The sequence below is a fragment of the Tasmannia lanceolata genome, unplaced genomic scaffold, assembly GCF_043159265.1.
Source record: "Tasmannia lanceolata isolate RefF3 unplaced genomic scaffold, GAP_Taslan_0.1 ptg000037l, whole genome shotgun sequence".
Classification (NCBI taxonomy): Eukaryota; Viridiplantae; Streptophyta; class Magnoliopsida; order Canellales; family Winteraceae; genus Tasmannia; species Tasmannia lanceolata.
Window position 1 is genome coordinate 11,379,934 of NW_027518714.1, and position 15,050 is coordinate 11,394,983.

At 37.0% G+C, this 15,050-nt stretch overlaps 1 protein-coding gene across 11 annotated transcripts; it reads left to right on the forward strand.

The window, feature by feature from the left end:
* The first annotated feature begins 2,789 nt into the window (after window positions 1–2,789).
* LOC143862523 (uncharacterized) lies at window positions 2,790–12,595 on the forward strand. 11 transcript variants are annotated; one of them, XM_077373593.1, is made up of 9 exons: window positions 2,790–2,964; window positions 4,007–4,549; window positions 5,460–6,126; window positions 6,322–6,396; window positions 8,702–8,902; window positions 10,518–10,615; window positions 11,804–11,903; window positions 12,120–12,230; window positions 12,318–12,595. In XM_077373593.1, exons 1-9 carry the CDS (start codon window positions 2,867–2,869, stop codon window positions 12,378–12,380), a joined length of 1,956 nt encoding a protein of 651 aa, XP_077229708.1. In that variant the 5' UTR covers window positions 2,790–2,866; the 3' UTR covers window positions 12,381–12,595. The 11 variants fall into 11 exon arrangements, 7 of the variants coding, with proteins under 7 accessions (XP_077229708.1, XP_077229703.1, XP_077229705.1 ...); XM_077373588.1 differs by having other exon boundaries at window positions 2,843–2,964; window positions 3,524–4,549; XM_077373590.1 differs by having other exon boundaries at window positions 2,843–2,964; window positions 3,524–4,549; window positions 12,132–12,230.
* The last annotated feature ends 2,455 nt before the right edge of the window (window positions 12,596–15,050 follow it).

Below are 15,050 nucleotides of genomic sequence, written 5' to 3' on the forward strand. Positions count from 1 at the left end.
TTAGTGTATAAGTAATGTTGATTTGCATATTTAGTTTTATTCAATGATTTCAATTGATATGTGATGTTAGTTAATTTCTCCATTTAAGCAAGTAATCATTTAATCATTTTAGTTGATTAATCATGTAATTGTCTTTTACATACTTGAGAAAATTTTGTACCATCTTTGATATTTGATATTTTGATTAATGGTCAGGAATTGAATCCGCATGCAAATTAGTTATTTTGGTTGGAATTAATATTTAATTTCGATTGAAATTTCAATTCGTGAATGGTAGTTAGATTTGATTTGCTTATCTTACTTGGAAACTTAAATACACTTGCATTTAAATTTTATAATTTTTTTTTAAATTATTGAAACTTATTTCTATTTTTATTATTTATTTTTTAAACTTATTCCCCAACCCTTGACGCTCCCCGCTTCCTTCCTCCCCGAAAGCCTTTGCTTCCCGTTTCCGCTTCCCACTTTCGCTTCGAACCCCCGCAACTATGGTTTCAACAGCCACATGGGCAACTATTTGTATATTTCATCCCACCCCCTACGCTACAGCACCTTCACTACCACTTACACACACTACAAGACTACTCAATCACACTAATTACAACTACATCACACTATGTACTCGCTCATTCTGGCTTGAGTCAAATCCAGTTCATTGAAGCTCTTTGCGGCTCATCTGTCATGCGGCACATTTTTCAACAACATGCGACAATCATCTTCGGCAATATCCGCAACATACATCAAACGGACATCAATCGTGACAGTGTGCATCAAAATTTACAATTTTTTCTATTTCTTTTTGGGGATATCTGTTGTAATCAAACATATATCGATTTTCAATCCATATACGTTTGACTGTTTGAGGGGGCATATTAGAGAATGAAATCAAATCAAGGTCAAATATTCTGAGATTAAAAGATTTGATTTGATTAGGCTATATTGGTTGGTTGGGTTAGATTAGGCAAGTGAATTAGATTAGGATAATGTCTTTCCATAATTATCTTATTCTCTTACTATGTTTATCATTTGAGTGTTCTATAAAACCACTCTTTCTGTTCAATGTAAATCATCCAAGATTAATATAATTTTCTATTATTTTACATGTAACAAGCCCACAAAGAGGCAAGAGGGTACATGCAGGGCCTACCTTGTTTAAAGATTTAAACAATTCACTTGTTAGGCCGGCAAAAGGTTCATGAGAGAGAGAGAGAGAGAGAGAGAGAGAGAGAGAGAGAGAGCGCTATACTCATTAAGAAATTATATGGTGCCCAATTGGGCATGCTCTGGTAAAAGAATGCCGCCCTTGACAGTCGATCCAACAGTCCCTTAAAAAGATGAAAAAGGGGTTGTTGTTGGATCAAATAACAAGGGTGGTGCCTTTTTCAAGAACATGCCTGACCAAGCACCGTATAAAAAATCATACTATTTATGATGTACCTTTACACAACCAGTAAAAGCGGCAAAGGTAAAACGGGGCAAATGTGACTGATACCATATATAGGTCTAGGGAAATGATTTCTGCGCTCCAGTGTTTTGATAAACATGCACTCCACTTGTTTGTCGTGTAGTATTTAAAGGGATGTCAGAGGATATTATGGTTCTCAAAAAGCTCTTAAAACCCTTTAAATACTACACGACAAACAAGTGAGCGCATGTTTATCAAAACATTGGAGCGCTGAAATCATTTCCCTAAGTCTATGACCAAAGAGTTAGTATCATCCTAAGAAGATGATTTTTGTAGCATGTATTTACAATGGGCCAAAGCCAATGAGTGGTTTAGATCTTCAAACAAAGTGAGCTAAAGTGATTTTTTTTAAATACACTTTTTATGGGGAAGTGATATGTCCGCCCCTTTTGATTACTCAGGACACCCAGCAGCAGTGTGTAAATGACTGCAGAGGGGCTGATGTACTTCACGTCAGAAGGATTCAATGGGGCTGATGGCCACGTACACTACTGTTGGATGTCCCAAGTAATCAAAAGGGGCGCATGTATCACTTCCCTTATGAGTGGCAACGGTTCGGTTTTGGTTTGGTTTGACCCCCAAATCGAACCGAACATGCTTACACTCCAAACCGAAACTGAACTGAACCGAACCGAACATATATATATATATGTCCAAACCAAAGTTTCAAATTTCGGGTTTCGGTCGAGACCGAAACCGAAATTGGGTTAAGTCGAAACGTTACAAAATTTCAATCGAAATTCCAATTTCGTTTTCCCTAAAATTTCGGTCAAAATTTAAGGAGTATAACGAAAAAATCCAGATTTTAGTTATTATTTAATATTATCCCGAAATTTCGGGGATTTCGTGGAAATTACGGGACGAGATAAAATATTACTTTATTTAGTCACGATAGATTTCGTCCGAAATTTCAAGATTGGTTTCAGTGAGGACCGAAACGCATTCCAAAACCGAAATTTAAAACCTTGGTCCAAACCTAACCAAACCGAACCGAAACAGAACCAAACCCCCAAACCGAACCGATGAAAAGGGGCGCATGTATCATTTTCCTATGAAAAGGGGCACATTTATCATTGTCCAGACCGAACCGAACCGAAACCGAATTTTTGGTTCGGTTCGGCCAATTTTGGTTTGGTTTAACTTTCCTTTCTGATTTTACAGTACTGAAAATGTACCATCCAAGTTTTAGCTTATAAAATCCAGGTTTTAGCTTATAAAGTTGAGGTAGTGCAATTATCAAAACAGGGCAGTGCCCTCAGGAGCCTTGTTTTTTGAATTTTCATTTAAGACGAATCGTTTCTGAAATGTGACTCTCGTACACACGTTAGTGTCGTGCGCCCAACGGTAATGTCGTCTCGACGCTCCAGGACTGGGAATGTATTCGCGTAAAGGAGTGTGTGTATGCCTCCCTCTCCATTAACCTTTCCATCCTCGTTTCTACTTCTAGGCTCTTCGCAAGCTTACATCTCATCCACCACCACCACCACCCAAACCCTAAGGTACTCTTTCTTTTCTCCTTTACCATTCCTTTCTCTCAGATTTTCCACCCGCATTTCCGTAATCTGAATTTTTAACATTCTTTTGATCTTGAATCTAGGGCTCCTAATTCAAAGGGTTCGGTTAGGGTCCCTGTTTTATTTATCCCTGCCTTTTTCTTATTACATTCTTTGATTTCACATCTGTTCATGATTTTAAACCATCGATTGGTTTTTTTTTAAGATTTTCTTTACTTTGGTAGATTTGACATGCAAGCGAAGTAGATGCGCGTTATTTGTTGAATTACGATCGGATTATTGATTTCTTTATGTTTTTTTATTTTACTTCATATATGCTAATGGAATTGAAGGAATGCTCGAGTGCAATCTCTGTCTTTTGTTGTTGTTTGATTCTTTGCTGTACTGTTTTAATATGATGAGACAAAGGGAATCTTGTGATAGATTTTAAGGTATTATCACAAGTGGGTTTTTAGGGTTTTGATATTGGTAGGTGTTGCTTCTTTGGGATCTTTAATGGTCAATATGGACTATATGGACACTGATCAGGTCATTGATGTTCCAGATAGATTGGTCTCACGTAAGATTAACGGGTCATTTATGCGTATTGGTGGGGCAGATATATAATGAAACAAGTCACTTCATCTGTGATTGATGATACTGTAGATGTGGGCTTATTGGATAACCCAATTCCAATTGGACTAAATGGGAGTTGTAGGCTGAGTTCCAGTAATGGAATTGAGAAGAAATTGTGTTCTGATCGTCAGAGAGATACTGGAAATCATGATGGAATTATGCGCAGCAGTTTGTTCGTTGCATCTGGATCGGGTATGACCTCCACATCCAATGGCTTTAACAAGTCTGAAAACCCTCTTTTCAGAAAAATGAAGCTTGCTGACTTGACTTCCAAGAAGCTTGAGAATAATAAACATTATGCACAAACTCGACATGGGGGAACCATGCTTAATCTTGATAGGATCGAGTTAGATATTCCTTCTAGTTCTCATGTGTCCGGTGGTCACCTTGCTGATAGAGCTAAATTTTGCAGTGATTCTCTTGATATCAGTGAAAGTGTTGCCTCTGATGTCAAAGCTCGATGTGGAAATAGAGGAAAAATTATTGATGTAACCCAGAAAATTGCATTTAATGGTAAATATGATGATGCTGGTACGAGTGTGGATCGTGTGGATGCTATTTTCGGATTGAAATATAGGGATTATGGGACAGGGATCAATCCATGCAGTAACTCTCAACCTAAGACTGGACAAAATGTTTCAGCAATGTTGCAACCTGTTATTTTACCAAGGAAGAACGAGCAGAGGCGGCTAGTGCGTAATGGGTGTATCTCTCCATATAACATAGCAAAGGGCAAAAGCACATCTGAAAATAATTGCAACAGTATCGTGAATGGTAAATTGGATGGGAATGGAAAAGGGGCATTCAAGAACTCTTCTGACAGGACATGTCAGATACTCATCCATAATCCTCGTTCTGAAGGCAGTCAAATTGATAGAAGGAAAGGAAAAGGGGTAATGGACAACACTGTGCTAGCCAATGAGTGCAATGCTAGAATTAGATCTTCGTCAAGCAGGTATCTCACGTTATTTTTTTATTCATAATATATTGGCTGGTTCTGATTTAGTATTACTTTTTGTAGTTAAAAAATTCTGCATTTTCTTGGGCTTTTAAAGCATACAATTCTTCTATTGATAGCGTGGACCTTATGCATGAATAATTTTTCTTTCCATTAACTGATATGACCATTTTCCATGCTAAGGGACTTAATCCAACACTGATACATGTTTTGTTTGTGATCTTTAATATGCAACACAAATACATCTCTTTCTATATCCACTCTTCATCAGCCTCAATTATATGCATTATAAAATGCAATAATTTTATTGGTTGCTTTGGATGTACAATAATTATAAAATTCAAATAAATGTCAAATGCAAGATAGATTTTAACTAAGAAAAATCATTTCACTTTACCATATCGCGTTACCGACACATAACATTTCTATATTATCTCATTAGTCATAAGACCCTTTACCTTTATTCGTGTTGGAGTGTTGTGTTGTTGTGTTGATGGGTGTCCAAGTTCCCCAAAATGTCTCTAACAAGTGAGACATCTCAGGCTGGGACTCTCTCAGCTCAAGTGGCAGGTTATGTGTCTTGGGGAGATGCTAATCATGCTACGCATGCAAATTGATATGCGAATCGGAGTAATGTGGCCATCTTATTTGTTAGTCATTAATTGTATTTGTAATGTCCTGCCCAATTAATTCTGCTTCAACTGGATGTGGTACTGCGACACCATCATTTATACTCTCGGAATACTGACAAAGTGCGCCCTGGCTGGTCAACTCTTCTATTAATCTGTTACTCTTTATTATTGGTTATTATGGTTTTGATGATCTACATAGACCAATTGTATATATGTTTGCTTCTTCAGGATATTATGATGTTGTTTTTTATTGATAGTATGATGTCTTTCTGCAGGGATTTGTTAATAATTGTGGAGAGAAGCACACGTAATCGTTCAAAGAAGACATCTATGCCCTCATCTCATGGAGTTCTGTATCTTTCAACTCAAGACAATGATGTATGTAACTCATTTGATCGGGGACATGAAAGAAATACGGACGGTCCAGATCATATGACTGTGTTTAATGCCAATCCCGAGATTGATTTACGAGAATTCGGGGATCCCAGCCCCATTCAGCATGCTGGGTCTAATGCACATCCATTTCAAGCTTCTCCTAACATTATGAGTGAGTCTGACCCTGAAAATGAAAGGCAGCGTGGATCACAAAGGCTGATGAAAAAACAAATGAAGAAGTCTACTTCAACACGCAATCGTCTTGGCAGGTGCTCTAGTTCTACTTTTGATAATACAAAAGTCTCATCTCTTTGCTCATCAGGGGAACCCTCAAATGTGAAACCAACGAGAAGTTACAATTCTCAGCATCGTGGCATCTTAGGACCGGTTATAGAAGTTGATGAGTTGCATTCTCCTGAAACAAGATGCAACAACCCCCAAGGTCCAGGTTGTATAGTTAGTGATGATTCTAGTGCAAGGACTAGACAAGTTGAGGCAGATGAGATATTGGCTCGTCAACTCCAAGCAGAACTCTATCATGAATCACCGGCAGTTGGGGGTTCTGAGGTCTGTTCTCATTTTCCTTATTGGATATTTATATACATTCTTAAATATAGGCTTCTTGTGTGCATGTTGATCATATCAGCTAATTGTTTATTGATTCTCTTTATTTGACTCCCCTTTTCTAATATATAAAGTTGTTTTCTTGGATAAGGGTAAAAGCTATTGTCTGACAGATTTCTCCTCTATACCAAGTAACAGTTTGATGCAAATATTGCATGGACGCTGGAAGCCCTGCTTGCTGATTCCATTAGGAATCAAGGACTACAAAATCTTGTAAGTGGGCCCTTCTAGATTCCGATTTTCACTAATGAAAAGACAGCAGTCAGCTTCTACTTTATAATTTCCTGTTTATCAAGATAGAAAAGTATGTCCTTGGTATTCTAGAGACTCTATTTTTTGAATAGTACTGCAAAAAAAAGGAAAAAAAAATTGCAAAAGGGGTGGCAATTGACCCACTTTAGTACATCTCCATTTGTACCCACTTTCGAGGGTGAGTCAGCCACCTCATTTGCGTCTCTCAAAATCTGTTTAAAAGAAATATTAGCTTCTCAATTTAAGTCTAAAATCTCATCCTTGATATGAGCAAGTCCCTATTCTTGGTTTAATTTGAGCTTAATAATCATGGTGGGTGGAATAATCTATCTTGACATCCTCTCCTTCTAGTGCTGGCTGTAAATTAGCTCCTAACCACTCACTGAATAGATCTTACCTACCTCATGTGGAACTCAATTTAAAGTCCATCTAATCATATATTTTCTCTGATAATATTTTTGATTGAAGAGAACTTACCTTCAAAGATCCTGCTATTTCTCTTTCTTCATATCATTTACAGAACTGTAAAATTGAGGAAAAAATTTATAAAAAACCGTAACAACAAAAATATCGTGGTCGGTTTTTCACTTCCAAAAAAAGAAAAGAAAAAAACAATGACAATATAGTGTAGAGAGGAAAAAAGGGAGTTAAATCTAGCTATTTTTTGAAAATCTTTAGATATTGTCTTTTTTTCTTCACTTTATAAGATTAATATCATGAGATTTTTGTCACTGTGTAGACACCTCATTTTCTCTTGCCTGACCTGACATCAATCAGGTCATGTGTGGGATGATGATCTGTTTTGTTTCTTTGAATGTGCCAAAGCATCTATTAAATAGTGCCTAAAGACCAAAAGGATAACCATTTTGAAAGCAAACCTAGAGATCTGAGCCTAAAGATGTTTAGTATAACCATATTTGAAACACGAGTTTGCACCACTTCAAAATACTCTTTAAAACCCTTTTAATTTTTGAAAAACCTCTATGAGAATGTTCCCAGAAGTAATCTGAAGCTTTCAAATATGATATTTCAAATTGCTTTCCAAAATCCTAGTCTTTTTTTATCAAAGTTAAAAAGTTTCGAAAGACGATCTAAGTGGATTGTAGCATCGACGTCTAGACCAATTACAACCCGGAGAAGCATCTCTCTCTCTCTCTCTCTCTCTCTCTCTCTCTCTCTCTCTCTCTCTCTCTCTCGCTCGCTCTCTCTACATGTCTTCCTTTGCAGTGCAAACAAGGTTCATCTTATTATTAGTACTAGTCTTTTAGTCTACCTCAAGCCTCTGATTTTACCATTGGGAGTGTTGATGGAGGGACGACAATTTTGTCCTAAGAGGAGGATGAGGAGAGGATGATTTTGGTTCCTTATTGAGGGCATGGTCCTCATTGACCCTACTGCTTCACATAACCAAAACCGCCATCATTCAGCTTCCTAACCACTCGACCACAACCTCTTCTCCAATCTCACCCTACTACTAACCTCAATCACAATCTCCTCATTTCATATTCCAATTATTCTCCCTTTCTTGGAAAATCAACACCAGAAATCAATCCATCCTCCTGACCCATCATCTCCTGAAAGAAAAGTTGTGAGGATCAGATATGCCCGTGACACTAACCCCTATTCTGACCCTCATTCCCATTAGTATATAGCTAATTATTGATAAAGTAGAATCCACATGAAATTGGGGGTTTGCTATGACAAAACATCGAAATAACGTTGATATATAGGCAATATGGCATTGAAGAAGATGAATTCCTTTTTATTGGTTTAGAACCATATTGTGATGTATCAATGATATATAGGAAATTAGGTGTATGGGTAAGAGTTATTTGGGTCTATAGAGTTCTGCATGTATCATTGATGGAGTCTTGACTGGGCTAGCAGCATTAAGTGTTGTGCCCACATTTAATTCAAGGCTGGTAAGGTTGCCTATACTCTTGAAAGGGAGGCGTATTGTGACATGAACTATGCATTGGGCCATCTTTACCTTTCTTGTAGAAGTGTTTTCTTTTCTTTCACAATCAAATTGTTGTCATCAAAATTCCCAAAAATGTAATATGTATCTCTAACATTCTAAGCATTTCTACAAGGAATATAGTCTTCCAAGTTATTTCATTCATTAAAATAAACTCGGTCAAATGGGGGGAAATATTAATTCTATATCTTGAATTTCTTAAGCATTTCTGTTATAAACCATTAAATAAGTTTGTTGAAGTTGTTCTTTGGCGGGTAAGCATTTCATTTGTTTGAACCTTTTGCACAGAGAGGCTCAACAATTGAACGTTTAAATAGACATTATGCATCACAGTCTTTTCAAAGTTCTTCAGTTCGGTCAACAAACTATGGTAGATTGGCTCCCTCTGCAAGAATGCAACAGTTAAGGAGAAATTATCATACTCGTTCTCTTGGTGTATCTTCTCAAGGAAGGAATTTCCAATTTCCTAACAATATGGATTTGGACATGGTATTGTTTTCTATCCGTTATCTTTCATGTTATGTTTCTTGAAATGAAGATTGTTTGAATTTGCGTAGAAACCAACCCCGACTCTGACCCTCATTCCCATCCCAAACAATGCCCTCATTTACACACAACAGAGAGAGAGAGAGAGAGAGAGAGAGAGAGAGAGAGAGAGAGAGAGAGAGAGAGAGAGAGAGAGAGAGAGAGAGAGAGAGAGAGAGAGAGAGAGAGAGAGAGAGAGAGAGAGAGAGGATGCCAGTCAAAGGGGGTGAAAGAAGGGTGAAATGAGGGCAGATTTATCATCTCCCATTATACATAGGTAATTATTGATCAGCAGATTCCACATGAACTTGGGGGTTTGTTTTGACAGAACATCGAAATTACGCTGATATATAGGCAGTATGATAATTAAGGCGATGGTTCCTTTTTTCTTTTCTTTCTTTCTTTTTTGTTTTGGAACCATATTGTGATGTATTAGTGAATTTATGTAATTAGGCGTATGCCGAAGTGTAGTATGGGTTTATGGAGTTCTTCATGTGTCATTGATGGATTCTTGACTAGGCTAGCAGTAGCAGCATTAAGTATTGTGCCCACATTTATGTGAGGCTGGTAAGGTTGCCTAAACAATTGAAAAAGGAGGTGCATTGTGACATGAACTGTGTATTGGGTCATCTTTATCTTTCTTTTAGAAGTGTTTTCTTTTCTTTCTCAATTAAATTGGTGTTATCAAAATTCCAAAAAAAGTAATATGTATCTCAAATATACTAAGCATTTCTACAATGAAAAATAGTCTTCCAAGTAATTTCAATCATTAAAACAAACTTGGTCAAAAGGGGGAAAATATTACTTCTCTTCTATATCTTGTATTTTATATGCATCTCCATTATAAACCATTAAATAAGTTTGTTGAACTTATTCTTTGGCGAGTAAGAATTTCATTTGTTTCTACCTTCTGCTCGGAGACACTTAACACATGACCGTTTAAATAGACATGACACATCACAGTCTTTTCAAAGTTTTTCAGTTCGGTCAACAACAACCGTGGTAGATTGCCTTCCTCTGCAAGAATGCAACAGTTAAGGGGAAATTTCCTTACTCATTCTGTTGGTGTATCTTCCCGAGGAAGGAATTTCCAATTCCCTTCCAATATGGATTTGGACACGGTACTGCTTTCTATACATATCTTCCGTGTTCATTCTGTTGGTGTATCTTCCCAAGGAAGGAATTTCCAATTCCCTTCCAATATGGATTTCGACATGGTACTGCTTTCTATACATATCTTCCATGTTATGTTTCTTGAGATTAAGATTGTTTGAATTTAATGTTTTTTGTAACATTTTCTGAAAGCAACACTTCGTACTTGATAGCCAAAAGAAAATTGTGTATTTGACATTTGATCTGGGAAAAAAGGCACAATAAATATGATTTCCCTGCTCTTGTTCCGGGATATTTCTGTTTATTGTAGGTCAAAATTGCTTATTCCTCTTGGCTTTCTTTCAAATGCTTACCAATTGTTCATTGCTTTTTTTATTTGATGATTTATTTGACGAGCTCAAAACAGTTTGCTTTGTTTTCTTTTGTATATGAAGATGCAGCTTTATTTATTTATTGTGTTGAGCAGAGACGTCATTTATTGGAAGCACTGGAAACTACAGTTGGCAACAGCGGTGCAATGGCAACAACTTCTCACTTCTTGCAAGTTCAGCGTGATTTTAATGAGTAAGATTTCATTTCCCTTATTTAATAATCTGCACTTTCATTGCCAACTGTGGTATGTGTGGGAAATTCTAAACATGTTTTCAACTTGGGACTTCAAAGGGATCCTTACCTTTCAATAGGGTTACTAGTGTTCTCAATTTCTGGTGACATATCTGTGACTTCTCTGAGAACAACAGTCCAAGTTAAACCCGTAGCCCTTTCTTTTCTTGTAACTTCATTTGTCACACTATCAACTCTATCTGTTGACCTCTTGTAATTGTAAATTTTTTTCTCAAATGGTAATTTACTAAATGCCTCCACTTTTCTTTTTTCACCCAAATGCATGTGTGTGTAAAAAATCGAATCATGTAACTGGATTGTGGAATCTGCTGAAATAATTTTAAAAATATTAAAAGATAATGGAACTGGAAATAATTTTAAAATTTTAAAAAGAGAAATAAGAAAAGTTTGAGAGGTAAACTATGATTTAGCCGAACTGTCAGACTTAATATGGGCACGTCGACAACATGCGTCACTTACTAGTTCCTTAGGATGCTTAATTGTGATGAGTAGGATACTCTTGGTCCCACTATTTTGGTCGTGCACTTCATACTGATACGAATATGGTCTTTCATTACACTCTGGGCCTTTGACAACTAATTGACACTTTATTAGTACAAGTAGAACCTCTGAAACCCCATCTTCCGTTTTACTTGGTTGAGAGGACGCACCCTCTCCAATGTGGTCCACTGATGAAGAACAATTTATCTCTTCCTAGATGCAGATGTCCATTTTTTCTGCTTCTCTTGTCTTCACTCCTCCCCCATGCAGTCTTTGAAGGGCCACATATTTGTAACTTGGTCAGTTGCAAATTCTTTGGCCAACCATGGACACTGTAGACATGATTTGTTTCCCAGCCAATCCTACTGTGTTTTGGGGTGCTTTCCCATTTTTTTCCTTCACTATTTTTCTTTTGTTTATTAATAACCACTTTGGTGCTGGTTTAAGATAGATCTTCATTTCCAGGTCATATTTTCTCCCATTCTGCTTTTATCTGCTCTTGCTTCATCTTGTATTTCTCAGCAAATGGGCGAGGCACTGGTCCAAGGTTTTAAGACGAGCCACTAAAATGCTAATTGATACATTGTTTCAGAATATTTCTGAATTGAAGGGATGGATACTGTGATTGTGCTTCATTTTTGGTTGTAGGAATGACTACGAGATGCTATTGGCTCTTGATGAGGACAATCATCAACATGTAGGTGCATCTTCGAATCAGATCAATAGCTTGCCCTGGTCAACAGTCCAGGTAACAGTTTCCTGCTTTTTGTTGATCAATGTGTAAATAAGCATTTTTTAACTGCAATGCATAAAAGGGGAAAACTCCCAAGACCGTGATGGTCAAGAAACAGCAAACAATCATGTAGAAATAAGCATTTGAAAGGCAGTGCCTAATGTATAGAAATAAGCATTTAAAAACCTGTGTTATAAGTAGAAGTAAGATTTTGATTGCTTTCTTTTCTAGTCTCACATGCAGACTGATAACTTTGAAGAAGCATGTGTGGTCTGCCTTGAGACCCCATCCACAGGAGATATCATTCGCCACCTTCCATGCTTACATAAATTTCACAAAGAAGTAGACACTCCCCTCATCTTTGTAATTTTAGAACTTGCTTTTTATTCAATGTTGCTAAATAGGTGATATGTTCTCTTGGAGTGGCAGTGTATTGATCCGTGGCTCAGAAGAAGAAGCTCATGTCCAATATGCACGTCAGCTATCACCTAGTTCTGACAAACTCTTACTTCCTGAATGCTAATTGCTAAGCTATTGATCCTAATTGAAGCTTCAAGCATTAGTAGGCACATAATCTTTTTGCTCTCTGATTTGTGGACTGTATTTTTTGGCACAATCTTTCCCCTTTCTGATTTGAACGCTGTATTTTAGAGGTTGTCACTTAGATCCTACATTTTATGAATCAGAAATCATGGAATTGTCAGTTAGATCCTACTTGGTTCCAACCTCTCCTTTTATTATTTTCTTTTTTAAAATCTCAATTCGACAACAAGGACCAAGTGAGGGATACATTTTTCTTGATCTCTATGATAGATATAATGGTTAGGATTGTTCAATCAATTTGACTTTGTATCCACAGCCAATCTACGTTGGGGAGAGCTGAACCAACACATAAGACACTGGGGGGGGGGGATAGATTTGCCTTGAATAAACAGAAAATGATGTACTTGACTGCTTGTATATAAGCGGAATGATAGAATGAAGGGCGCCCTGCCGCCCTTGCAAAAATCAGCTCCAAGGGCGCGCCCCTAATAGGGATTTTTCCAAGGGCACCCCTTTTTTTCGGCGTTACACTTTGCAAAAATCCACCAATAGGGGCGCCCTTGGAGCTGATTTTTGCAAGGACGCCCTTCATTCTATCATTACTCTATATAATAATAATACTATACGATCACACTTGTTGGCACCCTATTTTCCCTCCAATTCTTCCTTGAGGGTTTATATTGTACTCATTCCAATTAGTGGAATCAAATAGCGCAATATTGTTATTTATAGTCACTGCCTGGTGTAGTGATTGGATAATTTGTGCCTTTGTGCTTCCTCGAATGTGCTAGCCTTTCTCAAGCTTCCTCAGCCCTAATTCTGTCATGGGTCACTAGTGTAGTTAAAATAGAAAAGAAAAGAGAAAGAAAAATGTAGTCAAAGTAGAAAGAAGATGATTTTCCAAAATAAACATGTACTTTTTAATTTGTGTATAAAGAGAATAAAAAATAAATGGAAATGATATTTCTCCTCCCCCCTCCCCCTTAACGTTATTCATTAAGTTTTAAAGGCAAAGAAAAATGTTAAAGGGGATGAATTTATCCTCAAACAGTAAAGTATAATTGGCTAATCATACTACAAGAAAATCAACATTGAAAGGACTATCACAAAATTTTTTTTCTATAATCAGACATTTATCTAACATATATTGTGAACACTTATCTAGATTGGCGTAAAGTGTATAAATGAGGAAAAGAAAAGAAAAGAAAAGAAAAGAAAAAGTAGTGGTGAGAAGGTTTGGTTTGGGTCGCCTAAAAGTATGAAGGCTCGATGCAATGCAAGAGAGTTGAAGGAACATGAACTGCTTGGAAAGGGGAGAGAAGTAAGTTAGGCATACAATCAAAGGACATCTCGAATTCTCTAACACACTCTAGAAGGATTAAATTGATTAAGCTTCAGCTTTCCCTTCTGTCAAATCTCTATCAAAACATCACTTAAAATGAAACTAAGTGTCACTTTACTCTGTTATCCTGCACATCAAGCACAATTTATCAGTTCTCATCAAGTAATTAAGATCACCCACACCATCCTACTCAAATTTCAAACCATGTTGGAGCTAGATGTCTGAATAAGAAGACATGCTGAAAATCCACCAGAAGCAGCTACACCTCTTCTATTTTTTAAAATATGCATCAAACGATGTGGGGACACCTTGTTCAAAGATCGAAACTGCTTAGTTTGGTAGGCCTCAGTGTAAATACATCGTTCCATGAAAATCATCTCCACAGGATGATCCTAACTCTTCGATTTATAGACATTTCTACATGGCACAGTCTATCGTCAAATTAGAGGGTTAGGATCATCCGATGGAACTGATTTTGGGGGCATATCGCCCTACAATTAAATGGTTTGGATCTTTGAACAAGGTGGGCTTCATTGTATTTTTCGAAATATATGCTCATTGACGAACGGGTCTAAGACAGGTTGCGCCCACCTATTTTATGGCACTACGTGCATCATATAACACATATTATTCTTTAGAAAATTCATTGGGACCACTTGTTGGAAAATCCAAACCGTTCATTTGCTGAACCTCAACGTAAGTAGGTTGTGCCCCAAAATTCATCTCGATGATCTAACCCTCCAATCCAATACGTCAACAACTCATAAAAATCTTTAAGGTTCGAAGAGTTAGGACCATCTCAGGGAGATGATTTTTGGTGCAAGGCCTATGTACATTTGGTTGCAACAAATGAACGGTTTGGATCTTCAAACAAAGTGAGCTGAATTGATCTTTTTTTTTTCAAAAAAAAAAAAAAAAACACTCTTATGGGGTGTTCACCTTCTTCAAATATCTAAACCTTCATTGTTGGGCCTCACTAAGGATTCATGTTCAAATAGAGGAGAGAGAGAGAGAGAAATTACTGGTTGTGTGAAAAAGAATAGGTGGGGCCTACCTTATTTGGATTGAAAGAATTTTGTAGAAAAGTTTGATAATTAAGGATATTTCAAACCTTCACAACTCTCTCATTTTAAGTCTGAAAGAAAGTTTTTATTACCACCCTAAAAGGCCTTTCCGAGAGACAGATACAATGTATGTGTAAGAGTGTAGATACATTCTTGGTGTGTAAAGAGATTTGCTTTACCCTTTTTAAGTTCTAACATTCCCTATATATATTT